This window comes from Aotus nancymaae, unplaced genomic scaffold (assembly GCF_030222135.1).
Source record: "Aotus nancymaae isolate 86718 unplaced genomic scaffold, 86718_ANA_hifiasm-v0.15.2.pri h1tg000033l, whole genome shotgun sequence".
Taxonomy (NCBI): Eukaryota; Metazoa; Chordata; class Mammalia; order Primates; family Aotidae; genus Aotus; species Aotus nancymaae.
Window position 1 is genome coordinate 11,781,540 of NW_026988447.1, and position 15,920 is coordinate 11,797,459.

General features: G+C 37.1%; 1 protein-coding gene across 7 annotated transcripts in view; it reads right to left on the reverse strand.

Moving 5' to 3' along the window:
* GUCY1A1 (guanylate cyclase 1 soluble subunit alpha 1) overlaps window positions 1-15,920 on the reverse strand; it is a 70,711-nt gene that overhangs the window by 28,547 nt on the left and 26,244 nt on the right. For 3 of the 7 annotated variants that reach the window (XM_064383793.1, XM_021666700.2, XM_064383794.1), the window contains exons 3-4: window positions 9,606-9,972; window positions 2,360-2,421 (exon numbers count right to left, since the gene is read on the reverse strand). In XM_064383793.1, coding sequence (XP_064239863.1) covers window positions 2,360-2,421; window positions 9,606-9,860 — 317 coding nt within the window. In that variant the 5' untranslated portion in view covers window positions 9,861-9,972. Of the gene's footprint in view, window positions 1-2,359; window positions 2,422-9,605; window positions 13,010-15,920 lie in introns of those variants that run through there. The other 4 variants (XM_064383795.1, XM_064383792.1, XM_021666703.2 and 1 more) reach the window with 3 other exon arrangements.

The following is a 15,920-nucleotide window of genomic DNA, read 5'->3' on the forward strand; positions in this document are numbered from 1 at the left end:
GCCGTGACTTGCCAATAAGAAAGTGAAGTAAAAAGCGTAAACCAGAGGATACCCCAAAACTAAAAAAAGCACAGAGGAGCCATTTAACATATCAGCAGGCAGGCTTATGAGCAACATCTTGTTTCAACAACTGAATAGTTCTCATCAAGACAATTTAACAGTATAATCAGATTTCCTTTTTTTTTTTTTTTCTTAGGGAAATCAGGGAAGTGGCAAAAAAATTTCAAAATTTCCAAAAAGTAATTATTGTTTGCTTAAGTTTTGAGATCATTTTAAGAGATATACTGCTGGAAACGCATCATAATTTAGTATTACAAGAAGCTGCAGGAACAATTCAGAACACAAAGCCCTGAGAATAAATTTTGAGTAAACTGGCTACCAAGGACTTAAGCAGACAGACACAGTAGCACAGGGAGAGACTTGAGGCTATCTTATCAGCTTGACTGGGAATTAAGGTCAGAGGCATTTTGGAATGCTTTTCATATTACTCGTGTAAGTAAACAAAGCTTCTGTCAGACACACAGATTCACACTCTCTCCTTCTGGACCTGTCCATGACCCCTTCTTGGCTTGGTCCTGCTGCCTGCAGTCTGGGACCAGTTAGTGAGCCATGAAACTGAAGCACATATAATCCACAGCATGATCACTCATGAGTATGAGACAGATGAATTAATTGATAAAACATTCCTGACAACAGTACTGGTTTGTAAAACTTCGAAGTTCAGTTCTGCAAATTTGAACACCAGCATTCATTCTATTATTTATAAACTAAATAATCCTTAAAATTTCAGGGAATTGAAAATGGGGCCTATTACTTTTTTTTATTTTTATTTCTTTTTGAGACAGAGTTTCACTCTGTCTCCCAGGTTGGAGTGCAGTGGCGTGATCTCAGCTCACTGCAACCTCTGTCTCCTGGGTTCAGTTGCTTCTCCTGCCCCAGTCTCCCAAGTAGCTGGGATTACAGGCGCCTGCCACCATGTCCGGCTAATTTTTCTGCTTTTAGTAGAGATGGAGTTTCACCATATTGGCCAGGCTGCTCTTGAACTCATGACCACAGGTGATCCACCCACGTTGGCCTCCCAAAGTACTGGGATTATAAGCGTGAGCCACTATGCCCAGCCTCTATTACATTTTTTGTCAGCAGTAAATGTGCTAAATTGTGTAATTCGCTAAATTATACAATTCTCTAAATATATCAGATTTTTAAAATGTAACTTTAGAGGCCAGGTACGGTGGGACATGCCTGTAATCGTTGCAGTTTGGGAGGCCAAAGCTGGTGAAAGCTTGAGTTCATGAGTTTGAGATCAGCTTGAGCAACATGGGAAAATCCTGTCTCTCCAAAAAAAAAAAATAATAAGCTGGGCGTGGTGGCATGTGCCTGTAGTCCCAGCTACTCTAGAGGTTGACCTGGGAAAATGGCTTGAGCCAGGGAGGCGGAGGTTGCAATGAGCCAAGATTGCACCACTGCACTCCAGCCTGGACGACAGAGCAAAACCCTGTCTCAAAAACATAAAAATAATCTTTAGAAAAGTAACTTTAGGCCTATGCCTATAATCTCAGCTTTTTGGGAGGCCAAAGCAGAAGGATGGCTTGAGCCCCCGAGTTCCAGGCAGCAGTAAGCTATGATCATACCACTGCATTCCAGCCTGGATGACAGAGCGAGATCCTATTTCTTAAAAGAAAAAAAAAGTAACCCTTTAAAGGAAGATTTCAGAATACAGGAAACAAAAGTATAAACAAAACTGAAGTTCACCCATGTAACCAAACTAGTTATGAGAATACTGAAAAACTTCCCTAAGGATTAATAAACACCTGCTGCCCACAGAACCCCGAGTCCCCCTCCTCTTAAGCCCTTGATCCTTCTACCTCCATCCTGATGCAGACACTAAAGCGTTAACATGTTGTCGAGGTGTGTGTTGGGGATGGGGTACCTGCTGGGACCCTGCTCAAAACTTCGGCAGCATCCTTCAGGTAAGAAGTCTGTTCTGATAGTTTGGGATCCATGACTTACCTGTCGTTAAATATTTTAGAAGTTACCCATTAGTATCGAAGAATAGGCCTTGTGGGAGCTTGTTAAAGCAGCAGTCTATTACCACATGCTTAAAATAATGGGCTCTGAAAAACCCAGGCTTGAACCCCAGCTCTGTCTTTTCCTTAAACAGCTAAACAATTCTAAACATTTCATACAAACCTGAGTTTCATCACTTATAAAATGTGAAAAACAGAGGCACACACTTTCAAATTAGTATCAGCTAAAGAGCTAAGTCCAGTTTCTGACATTTGACACATTCAGTAAGTGCTGGTCATTAATAGCAGTCATTGGAATAAGAGGTTCACACAACTAAAGTGATTTGACTTACCTGCTTTCTTTAATTTTGTGCTTTGCCAATGTTCTCTGAAGTGCAAGATTCAGCCGTTCAAACTGAAAGTTCAGAAGAAATGTTTTAAACATTCCCTTAAATAATAATATGTTTGAAAATATATATTTAAAAATGCATCCTGAAGATTTTAGAGAAGCAAAAACATTATAAAACTGCTTGAACAGGCTGGGCGCGGTGGCTCAAGCCTGTAATCCCAGCACTTTGGGAAGCCGAGGCGGGTGGATCACGAGGTCAAGAGATCGAGACCATCCTGGTCAACATGGTGAAACCCCGTCTCTACTAAAAATACAAAAAAATTAGCTGGGCATGGTGACGCGTGCCTGTAATCCCAGCTACTTAGGAGGCTGAGGCAGGAGAATTGCTTGAACCCAGGAGGTGGAGGTTGCGGTGAGCCGAGATCGCGCCATTGCACTCCAGCCTGGGTAACAAGAGCGAAACTCCGTCTCAAAAAAAAAAAACTGCTTGAATGATCAATGTTGTGAATTTTCACCTTGAAAACTGGAACTGATTTTTCTATGTGTTTTCAAACGAGAAAAAACAATGAGCTGAGACTAATCTGAGACTGGATATGTGTTGCTGCCCACAGGTTTAGCCTTTGGTGGTGGTCTCATTGACAGCCACAGAATAGTTGAGCTGAGTGTGTATCCAAACAGAAGACTTCAGTTTGGTAGCGTTAGGTCTTCTGTAATAAGGATTCCATGGACATCACTTCCTGTGGGTCAGAAAAGCCCTCTGGATGGGCGGCCAACACATCAGTCTCAGCACGGACAAAGCCAAGCAAATTTCTCTTCCTTTCACAAACTCCACACTCAGCTGCCCCAGTGACTCTCTGCCCTTAACTATACATTCATATCATCTTGTTTACCAAACTCTGGAGTTATTTATCTCTGTCTCCTCCTTTTTTTTTAAATCTCTTAAATCTAATCTGTCGCCAAAGTTAGTGGATCATTTGTTTGAAATAAGCCTTGGGTTTACCATAGCTTATACAGGATTTCCTTTCTTTAAATCAATAATTCTCATCAAATACTATGGTTTTATTTTCTTTTATTGATTTCTGAGAATTCATGAGTTTTCCTATTTCGCAAGACATTTGTATGTAAGCTTTTATATTTAATAAATACTATTTATTAGCAAATTTATTTATTAGTAAATAAATAAACAGTATTTTAGTAGCTATTAATGTCTCTTAGCAGCTGATTATCTCTAAGTGGAAAGTAGAGCATTAATAAGCTGTGTTGTCCATTTTCTTTTACATTCCATGTAAAAATCATATGTATCTATGTGTGTGTATCTCTCTCTATATATATGTCTATATATATAACCATATATTATATATATAGAACCATTGATTCTTTCTATAGTTTGCCCAGAGGAAAGTGAAATTTTTTTTCTGTTCCAAGTTGAGAAATTCCTTTTTCCTTAAGACCTATTTATATCTCTTGTAGAGTTTCCACTAGTCAAGTGAGGTACTGGAGTAAGCCAAAATAGAGAAAGGTTCTGTTTTAATGAAATGAGTTATGAAAAGGGCTTTTAGTTTTAAATATGCATATATAAAGCTTAGAAAGAAAATTTTAAAATGTGTTGAAAGAAAATACAATTGCTAAAAAGAAACAGAAATATATATTTACAATGCAGAACAATTTTTCAGACTGTATAGATATATAGAGAAAGGATAACATATGCTACAGAATGAAAGAAAAGCTGGTGGAAGACACACCCATGGGGCAGATTTGGAGCAGGTCCTGGTGGGCTATGTAAAGGCAAAGGGCAGTCGAGGAATATGTTGGAGAAAGAAACTATGGGCATATTTCCTAGACATCTTTCTCATCAAAGAAAAAGGAAGGTAACATTAAATGAGTGATACTGTACATGAAATAAATCAGTCAGGGTGCTTGAAATGTTTAAACTTCTCAAGAACCATCTACTTGGTGCAAAGTAGAAAACTACCCCAGTAACACAGTATTAATGTGGATACAGATCCATGAAAGCATGGGTGGCTCTGAGTTCTTTCTTCCTGCAAAATATATTCATATGAAAAAAGAAATCTTCAATAAAATAAAGGTTGCTGCCTTTGTGCTTGAGCTCTCAGTTTTCCTTCATAGCATTTGCTCCCCAACTTTGTAAATTTCCCATAATCTATCTCTTCCATTACAGTAGAAGCTCCAAAAGGGTAAAGAGTGTCTGTTTTGTTTACCCGTCTATGTCCAGAACCTACAATAGTACCTACTCCTAGGTGATGTTCAATACATATTTACTGAATGAATGAATGAATGAATGAATGATGTTCACCTGCCAGCCACTCAAAGTCTTGAAGGCTTAATTTATAAAACTTTATCTGTGAAGTAAAAAAGCCATATACGGAGGTGTTACTCTCTTACCTTGTTTACAAACAAATTTAGATTGTTTCCAATGTAAACTATTTCAATTATATTTGTTTATATATATTAGTTGCTTCTCGGATCAGGACCTTTTTTATTTTGGATATACAGTTTTGCTCTGTTATCCACGCTGGAGTGCAGTGGTGATGACAGTTCACTGTAGCCAAGAACTCCTGAGCTCAAGTGATCCTCTTGCCTCAGCCTCCCAAGTAGCTGGGACTACAGGTATGAGCCACCATGCTTGCCCTAACCAGGAACTTTTTATGGACCATGAAGAAAGAAAACTCAACCAATTCTGCCACTAAAGAATGTTTTCTTCTTCCTCTTCAATGCTACTGGAGATATTCTACTCTTCTTTACATCTCTGATTAAGCCATTGGGTATACTCTTTTACTCTTTTAGTCAACATCCTTATTTGTCTTTCATTTCCTTCCTACTGCTGTCAGAAATGTCTTTTTTTCTGGTCCTTTCCTTCTAACATATACACTATAATTTTAAGAGGGGAGGAGAAATGGTCCCCTTCCAATTGCTAGGGTTGGTGAAGCAAATGTATTTTTGGCTTTCCATTTTGAATCAAAACTTATTTTCCTAAAGGAAAAAGGAACAAAGTCTGAGCAAAGCATTGGTAGCATACTTGACTGATAATACGAGTGAACAGGCTTTTATGGGAATCTGCATTCATCTTATACCACTGCTCCTCTGGAAAATTTTTGTAAATTCAAAACAAAACCCCTAAGGAACAGAACTCACATGTTTTCCAGGCAGAATATTTCTTGGTAAAGGCTGCTGGTGCATCAAGTTTTCTACACTGGTGCTGTATTTCCTGTGATATATCCTGACCCTCAGATGATGTGAGTCCACAATAAAATCATAAATAAGACTCAACCATAAGTGAGATCTGTTACACACGGCCAACCTGAGGAACTCATGACACAAAACCAACCATTTCAGGACTGCTCCATACCCCAACAATTCTATATATTAATTTTTGGTTTCAGATTTTAAAACTAAATCTAGTATTTCCTTCCAAATTAATTTCTTATAGCTCAATATATTTAACTATTGTGCAGCAGTGTTTTGTAGCTCTTTTAGTTGTCTATCAATAAAATGCCCGACTATTTGGAAAAGCCTTCATTTTGAATTTTGGAGAAACAGGTCCTCTTATTTGTACAATCACTAGATCCTGAAGTGTTGTAGGTTGTGGACTTTCTGATTCACAGAGGGGACACTTGTCCCTCAAAACAAATAGTTTGTATTGCTTTCAAGTTTGTTTCTCTTGACTAAACAATTATCTTTTGGCTTCATAAACAATAGATCTGATTAAATTGTTAAAACATCTACTTTTGCCACAAATATACCATATATGAATACTTCAGGAAGAACTGCTGTTTGATGCAACATTGCTGTCAACAATGTGAATTTTAATTAATGAAATTTCATTGGTGTGATTTATAGATAAGTTACTATTTTCATTAGCTTTTTAGCTTTTTTACAGTGTTTAATATTTTTCTAGACCAAGGATATTTTAATTCATAAGATAAATTGTAGTACTGTTTCTTTTTTTCTTCCTGCAACCTAATACTCTAGAACACACCTACAGACCTCATGATTCTCTTCAAATCCTCCTACTCTTACTAAGTACTTGATTTGGGATCTTATCATTTATGTAAGCATATCCAATTCAATTGACTCAATTCAGTAAGTGATTTTTGATTTGCTGCGACTGTGGATCCATTAAAAACTTCCTCAAGACATTGATTACAATGTCTTCAAGATCCTTACAATAATTCTCTAAGCCTGAAGGAGCTTACAGAATTACTGGGAAACAATATCCATGAAAAAAGATCAAACAATATTACATTATATTATATTTATTATATTATATTGTATTATGTTATATTATGTTATATTAGGAAGAGGAATCGATTATGAATAAAATGCAGACAGTTTTTCATTTCTCTAGCTACCTTCTGCTTTAAGCAAGAGATCTAAATTTATGTGCCTCCATTTCTTAAAATATAAATGAGAAGTTTGCATTACATGATCAAGAAGACTTTTTAAAGCTCTAGTATTCCATTACTCAGGAATGACCTCTCACTTGTTACATTTGCTAAGGAAAATACATTTTTATACTTGCCTGTTCACTAATAAAAATGTAATCAGGAAGTTAATTCTGACTATCTAAAACAAAAATTGTGATGTCAAATGTTATCTTAAGTGTCTTACTTTGGATTAGTAATACACCTGAAACTAAATAGTAGTCTAAGCATTAAATTTATAAACTTAACAAATAATCAGAAAAAAACACTAAAAAAAACACATAACAGGTATTTTCAAAGATAAGTAGATGTTTGAAGTCATCTAGACTGATTACTACACAGCTCAAATGTATTGAACACTGGAACATTTACCAGATAAGGATAATGTCTCAGTTGGAGAGGAGTTTTTGTCACTAATGCCAAACATACCTCTTCCATCACCTATAGTCTTGCCCTCTCTGTTACATGACACTGTAGTAAAATTTTACTGTAGTAAAATCTTAAAGATTATTCTCATAAACTCATGAACAAACAACAACCTACTAAATTATATATATATATATTTATATACACATACACACACACACACACACACACACAGAACTTGAATTTGGTATTGCATCCTAGTCTTTTAGTACACTTTCCTAGGAAAAAGAGAAGGGAAGTACAGCAGCCAGTTTGGCTCTTCAGGATCAGGAGAAAGCACATCACCCTGAAACTTCTCCCTTAGCAGGAAAAAAGAGTTATGGAACATGCACATCCCTAGAAAATGTTTGAGAGGCTCTCAAAATCTCTAGCTGAGCCAACCACTGAAAGTCTTTTCCTGTCAAAGCTAGTCTGCAAAGAATGAAAGCGGTGACTCCATATTCAAGTGTGCAGGCACCAATGCAAAGCTACAAGGAACAGAAAAAAATCAGGGAAATATGACACAACCAAATAAATAAATAAATAAATAAACAAATCTACAGTAACTGACCCTAAAAAAATGAAGAACAATGAGTTAACTGACAAAAAAATTCAAAATAATGAAATTCAATGAGTTATAAGAAAACACAGACAACGAAATAAAATCAGAAAAGTATACATGAACAAAATGCAAATATCAACAAAGAGATAACCACAAATATAGAACCAAGCCAAAATTCTGGAATGAAAGAATAATAGAATAACTGAACTGAAAAATTCAATGGAAAGTCTCAATAGCAGACTTAATCAAGTTGACGAATCAGCAAATTCAAAGAGAGGTCATTTGAAGTTATTCAGTCAGAAGAGTGAAGAGGAAAATGAATGAAAAATAGTGAATGAAGCATGTGGAACTTTTGGGGGCACCATCAAGTGAAACAGAATGTTTTTTAAAAAAGAGTCCTATATGTGTATGACTTCCATTGTAGAAATTCAAAATCTATCAAACAAAATAATGAAGCCAACATAGAAACGACAGGATTTAGGAAAAGCATAGAAGCTATCTACCATCTATCATCACCATCTGTTCATTTCTGTTCATTTCACTCTGTCCTTGGCAATGGGAGCATTGATTATTTCCCAGACTGTGCCACAAACCAATTCCCTAAGGAGGGCTAGTTATCTCTAGCCAATGCTGGCTGTCTAGAAACTAGAGTGGGGTAAGAATAGTTAAGTATTTCCATTTCAAAGGTTATCAGCCAAAGTACTGTAGTGTTAATATTATATCTGAAATAAACTCCCTCAACTTTCTGCTAAGTCTAATTTATCCATTCTTCAAACTTCAATTTTTAAGTTTCTTCTTTCTCAGTTATTCCAGCCTGGATTGTTTACAACAGTAATTATTTGGTCTACCCTTTGAAAGTTGTATAATTTTGGTCAAATTACTGAATTTCCCTAGCATTTCCTGGGAGTGAAAGAAGATTATCTGTGAAATTCCTTTCAGTTCTGAAAATCAGCCAGTCTGTGTTTCTTTGGTGTTTTGCACACAGTAGAGTGTTGATATTGAGCCAATTAAAAATTATCAATGTGTTATGTTAGCTAGTGTCTGATTAAGTCAATGTTCAGCCAAATTCATAGGTTAAACAAATCTATATAAAACTATGAAGACTGACAGAGGGAGGGAGACATCATGAAGATCTTCAACCGCTCTTCTATTTATCCTGCAGAGGGAGAGAAGCAGTCTACATGTCCCCTCTATTCCTAAGATATTTGACCTGTTTAGGTCCATGTTCTGTTCCCAGAAGTCTCCTGAAAGGTGGATTGACAGAAGCTGCTCCAGATCTCAACATGACACTATGCTATGGAGATTGAAGGGCTATTTGAAGAAGTGTCAGAGCTAATAATACACAGGTATAGGCAAACTCTGAAAACTGGCAGGGAACACATGATGCTCTTTAAAATTAAGAGACAAAACCCCAGCAGAAAATAAGTTAGTCTTTGAAGAATTTAATTTTAAAATAATAGCTAACAACTACTGATCGCTTATGGTATGGTAAGAGCTATGGATGGTTTTACTTAAAACTCATTAAAACTCTAGAAGGTGGTTGCCATTATTATTTCCACTTTATGGATAAGGAAGCTGGGGTAAAGAGGCATTTGCCAGTTGCCCCAAATCATAAAGTTTGTCAGAATACAGTGTTATTTTGAAAAGAATTCAAGATCATAAACATTTTTCAGATTAAACACAATTGCTTTAAAAGAATATTTTCATGTGTTTTAAGGAAACACTCTACATTTATTGTACCCTTGAAAGTCAGAAAGCAAGTGTTTAAATTTTCCTTAGAAAAACATTCTTCTACAGTTTCAAAGTATTACAATTTCAAAATCTAAAGGGCAAGCACTCACCTCTGGGAAAATCAGTTTGCAAATACTCTCTGCCAAAGTGTGAAGATAGACTCGGCTCCGACTGGTTTTTCTTTGAGGAAGACTTTCTTGTATGTTCTTCTCAGGAATGTCTTGACAGATGGGCACAGTTGCTTTGCAGCTCTCTGAGCTTCCTGCTGCCTCCTCTGCAGACTCTTTAGGAACTTGACCTGGTGCCAGTAAGGAGAAAGGACACTCCCCTGTGATCTTGAGATCCTTGAGCTTCGTGCAGAACATGGTGTTGGTGTCTCTTACCCTGCTGCGATCTCCTCCTGATGAGCTGTAGTTCTTATATGAGACTGACAAACAGAAGTCACTATCAATTCAAGGACACTGGTAACTGGGATGTCTATGGGCAGCAAAAAGTCAGAACAGAAAGAGGAATGACTTCATGCACAGATGAAAACAGAAAAAGGCAGGTGAGAAAAAGCAACAGTCATGTCATTTTCAAGTAAAAAAAAATTCTGCTGGAAATTCCAATTATAAAATGAGCAAGACATTTGGCAAAGATCTTTTGTGTGAATTTCACTATATTAGTAAAATACTTGTTCTTAATAGTTTGACTTTTAAAATAAAATATATTTTTTCCCAACTGTCCTTAGCATCAGCTACTGATTTCCATTTTTTAATACACAACCTGTCCAGTTCGATTTCACAAGAGTGGGACACTATAATGACAATAGCTACATCTAAATCTATGTTTTATTAATGCTTGTACTAATACATTCTCATCATGCTTTCCTTTCTGAAAAGTCAGAATAGTAAAAACCAATGGCTTCCAAAAATACCTAAGGGAAAATAATATGCATAATGGTCCCCAAGTATGTGTTTTCAAACACTGATTTAGATTAAAAAAGAAAAAAGTTCAATTTAAAAAAAATTCCATGAAGATGATTATGGCAAAAGAAAATTTTTATCACTATAAACAATAAATTTAAAAATATTATCATCAAAATGAAAAAAAAAAATCAGAATTCCTGATCCCTAAAAACATGTCATGGGATTTGCAGGCGTCCCTGGATCCAAATCTAGGCAGCACTGCAGTGAGTCAAAAACTACCCACTTCCCACTGAAATCATATGCACTGCCATTCCAGCATATTGTCCTCTGTACTTCGTTTTTGTTGATGCTGTGGTTGTAAATTCTCTCACAATTCACAACCCATTTATCATTAGTTATTTGTTACTGGAACTGTCAAGTTGTGAATTTGGCTCATCAACAATAACAATTATCTTGATTAACTGGGTCTACCGGCGATTTCCTACTCCTGGGGAAGAAAAACAAAAAGTGGAAAAGAGCCCACATTTTTACTAATCCATACGTGTACTAAGTACTATATGCCTGACACAGTGCCGGGAACTCTATACTTACAATTAATTCTCACAGCAACCACGTAACACAGGTATTATTATCCCCAATGGGTGAGAGGCTCAAAAGTTTAGGTCACTTTCTCTCATTCGAAATGCTAGAGAATGACAGAGCTAGGGTTCGATGAAGATCCATCTGACTATGGAGCCAATGTGTTTTCTGTAATTCCAAACTCATATTATTAAGTTAGAACAGTTTCTACATAACCAGGCTTAGTTTATCAACTAAGATTAGATTTTTATCTTGAAAATATGGTTTATAAGTTTATGTTAAAATTCAGTCAAGAACATAATTCTCCTGCTCATTGGCTGGTGGTATATGAATCATCCAGAATACAGCCTTATATTTGAATCTTTAGAGTTGGAGTTCAATTAGTATTTTTCTTTTCTACGCTCCTCAATGCCCTTAATATGTTCCCAGTATGTATAAGCAACAGCCTGTAAATTGTCACAGATAAGTCATCTAACAAGTTTAGAACAATGAACAACTCATTTTCTGAACTGGGACAAAGAAAGAAGGTAAATTTGGTATCTGATCCCTGTGGGATGTCATGGGGTATTAGGTATAGAGGAAGATTATGGATGCTGGCAGGCCAGAAGAAACTGCCAGGGTTCTGTTACCTAAAGTTATAGCCAAAATCTATGCTCATGTAAGATTTATGAATCTTCAAGAAAGGACAAAAAAAATCCTATGCATTTATGAGTAGAAAATTTATTCTGCCAGAACAGAATGGGAATAGTCTATCTCAATAGACTACTGAAGTGGTCCAAAGATAATATGGAGATAAGGGGAATGGTTACTAGGATTCTACAAGACCTAAAAATCTGAGAATTTTTCTTAGATTTTTTTAACCCACAATTGTTTTTGGACTTAATGTAATAAATATTTGTTTCTTAGTCTTGGCTACATCTCAACATAATTCTATTATTGTTTAATAACTTCTGCTTTAAGCTTTAAATCAGTGATCAGCTTTTTCTGTTTTTGTTTTTCTTTTTACTCTCCAACCTTTTTTGCTCATCTTTATGAATTATTATGTCTCTGCACCCTGAATCATCATCAGTCATCACTCATCTGTTGGGTACAGAAAATGCATATATTCTACTTCCCCTAGTGGACTGTATGTTACATGAGGATGTGCACAGTGGGGACATTCCCAATACTATCAACATCCTCCTTTGTGTCTGTCACTGCACTTTATAGAAGCCATGCTCAATACTCGTTGGCCAGCTGGCAATAAATAACAGTACATAATCCAGAGGCGGGGACATAGAAGAAATGGTAACTGAAGGGAAAACAAAATCTTTGCATATTCTTTGTTTGTTTGCTTTGAGATGGAGTCTCACTTCAATGCCCAGGCTGGAGTACAGTGACACGATCTCAGCTCATTGCAACCTCCATCTGCCTCCCAGGTTCAAGCAATCCCCATGCCCCAGACTCCCATGTAGCTGGGACTACAGGCGCATGCCACCATGCCTGGCCAATCCTTGAATTTTTAGTAGAGACAGGGTTTCACCATATTGGCCAGACTGGTCTCAAACTCCTCACCTCAAATGATCTGCCCGCCTCGCTCTCCCAAAGTGCTGGGATTACAGGCATGAGCCACTGTGCCTGGTCATATTTATTGTATTTCTAGATGGTGGGGTGAAGAATTTAGGAAGGATTAAGAGATCAGGTTGGACTTTGATCATGTATAATGCCTTACATTTATAGAGGGCTTTGTCATTTGATATTCCATTCATTATCCCAATTATCTCATGTAATTCTCTCTCTCTCACACACACACACACACGCGCGCACACGCACACACACACACACACACACCCTGTAAGCTACACAGAGAAGTATGTCAGAATGGAAAGGTGAGCTTTCTTTTTTTCCAATGAAACTATTTATTTATTTAAAGATTTTCACAGTCAGGCACCGTCACTCATGCCTGTAATCTCAGCACTTTGGGAAGCCGAGACAGGCAAATCACCTGAGGTCATGAGTTCAAGATCAGACTGAGCAACATGGCGAAACCCTGTCTCTACTAAAAACACAAAAATCAGCCAGGCGTGGTGGCATGCACCAATAATCCCAGCTACTCTGGAGGTTGAAGCAGTAGAAGCTCTTGAACCTGGGAGACAGAGTTTGCAGTGGACTGAGATCATGCCACTGCACTTCAGCCTGGAGAAACATTCCATGTTCATGGTTAGGAAGAATCAATATCGTGAAAATGGCCATACTGCACAAAGTAATTTACAGATTCAACGCTATCCCCATCAAGCTACCAATGACATTCTTCACAGAACTGGAAAAAACCACCTTAAACTTCATATGGAACCAAAAGAGAGCCTGCATAGCCAAGTCAATTCTAAGCAAAAAGAACAAAGTGGGAAGCATCACACTACCGGACTTCAAACTATACTACAAGGCTACAGTAATCAAAACAGCATGGTACTGGTACCAAAACAGAGATATAGACCAATGGAACAGAGCAGAGGCCTCAGAGGCAACAGAACACATCTACAACCATCCGATCTTTGACAAACCTGACAAAAACAAGCAATGGGGAAAGGATTTCCTGTTTAATAAATGGTGTTGGGAAAACTGGCTAGCCACATGCAGAAAGCAGAAACTGAACCCCTTCCTGACACCTTACACTAAAATTAACTCCAGATGGATTAAAGACTTAAACATAAGACCTAACACCATAAAAACCCTAGAAGAAAACCTAGGCAAAACCATTCAGGGCATAGGCGTAGGCAAAGACTTCATGACCAAAACACCAAAAGCATTGGCAACAAAAGCCAAAATAGACAAATGGGACCTAATCAAATGCCACAGCTTCTGCATAGCAAAAGAAATAGTCATTAGAGTGAATTGGCAACCAACAGAATAGGAAAAATTTTTGCAGTCTGCCCATCTGACAAAGGGCTGATATCCAGAATCTACAAAGAACTAAAACAGATTTACAAGAAAAAAACAAACAAGTCCATTCAAAAGTGGGAAAAGGATATGAACAGACACTTTACAAAAGAAGACATACATGAGGCCAACAAGCATATGAAAAAATGCTCATCATCACTGGTCATTAGAGAAATGCAAATCAAAAGTACATTGAAATACCATCTCTGCCAATTAGAATGGCAATCATTAAAAAATCTGGAGACAACAGATGCTGGAGAGGATGTGGAGAAATAGGAACACTTTTACACTGTTGGTGGGAGTGTAAATTAGTTCAACCATTGTGGAAGATAGTGTGGTGATTCCTCAAGGACCTAGAAATAGAAATTCCATTTGATCCAGCAATCCCATTACTGGGTATATATCCAAAGGATTATAAATCATTCTACTATAAGGACACATGCACATGAATGTTCATTGCAGCACTGTTTACAATAACAAAGATCTAGAACCAACCCAAATGCCCATCGATGATAGACTGGACAGGGAAAATGTGGCACATATACACCATGGAATATTATGCAGCCATCAAAAACGATGAGTTCGTGTCCTTTGTAGGGACACGGATGAACCTGGAAGCCATCATTCTCAGCAAACTGACACAAGAACAGAAAATCAAACACCGCATGTTCTCACTCATAGGTGAGTGTTGAACAATGAGAACACATGGACACAGGGAGGGGAGCATCACACACTGGGGTCTGTAGGAGTGATCAGCTTTAAGCTTTAAAAGTGCTTTAACCTTTTCTGTAAAGAGTCTGAGAATAGATACTGCCAGCCTTGCATGTTACATGGTCTTCAATGCAACTATTCAACCCTACCATTGCAGCGTGAAGCCAGCCAGAGATGCTATACAGAGGAATGGGCAACGATGTGTTCCAATACAACCTTATATGTAAAAACAGGCTGTGAACATAGCCGGTAGTTTGCTGACCCCTGGTGTAAAATTAGCTGAGTAAATTAACTAAAGCATTTTAGTTAAAATGTAATTAATTTTGACTATAAAAGCTAAGTTACTTCCTCATCTTCTCTAGTCACTCCTCTCCAAAAATAACAGCCTATGTAGATCCACTTTTGGTGGAGGGGAAGGAGGTTTGGTGTTTTTTTTTTCCATTATTATTTGTAGAGACAAGGTCTCGCTATGTTGCCCAGGAGGGTCTCTAACTCCTGGTCTCAAGCAATCCTCCTACTTCGGCTTCGCAAATGCTTTTGGTGTTTTGGTCATGAAGTCCTTGCCTACGCCTATGTCCTGAATGGTTTTGCCTAGATTTTCTTCTAGGGTTTTTATGGTGTTAGGTCTTATGTTTAAGTCGTTAATCCATCTGGAGTTAATTTTAGTGTAAGGTGTCAGGAAGGGGTCCAGTTTCTGCCTGGCTGGGATCCAGTTTTTGTGCAACTTGAAAGTGATCAAAGAGAATGTATTAGATAAAACTAAATAACTATTTATACAAATAATAGTGCCATTATTTTATATTAATTTTCAGGAACAAGAGCTATATTAACTGAATGCCACTATTTCAGTTATATCAAAATCTAACTACAATAACCAGCAGAAGAGGATACTCAAAAACAAAAGGAACACAATAAGAAATGGAAGATTATAGATTAGAACTGAGAATGGCATAGAACTATTACTAAAATACGTTATTCTGGCATATATTAGAATTTTAGTATTGGACTTAGATGTTTGCCATAATATAATTTATAATAGACCTTTCTATTAAACGTAATCTCTCTCACTCACACTGGATTTCAATGCTGGTACCCAAGCCCAATATTTTAATTCTTATCTTCCTACTTAATCCAGCTGCAGCAGGATACAATTGACTAGTCAACTTTCCTTGAAATGATTTCTTTTCCGTACTGCACAGTACTATAATTTCCAGGAAATGTGCCGAACAGTGTTTTTTAATTAAAGCAAAAATAGCTAACAGGAAACAAGTTGTGCTTACTTTAAGATAGTCCAGTGTTTAGTCTCATTAA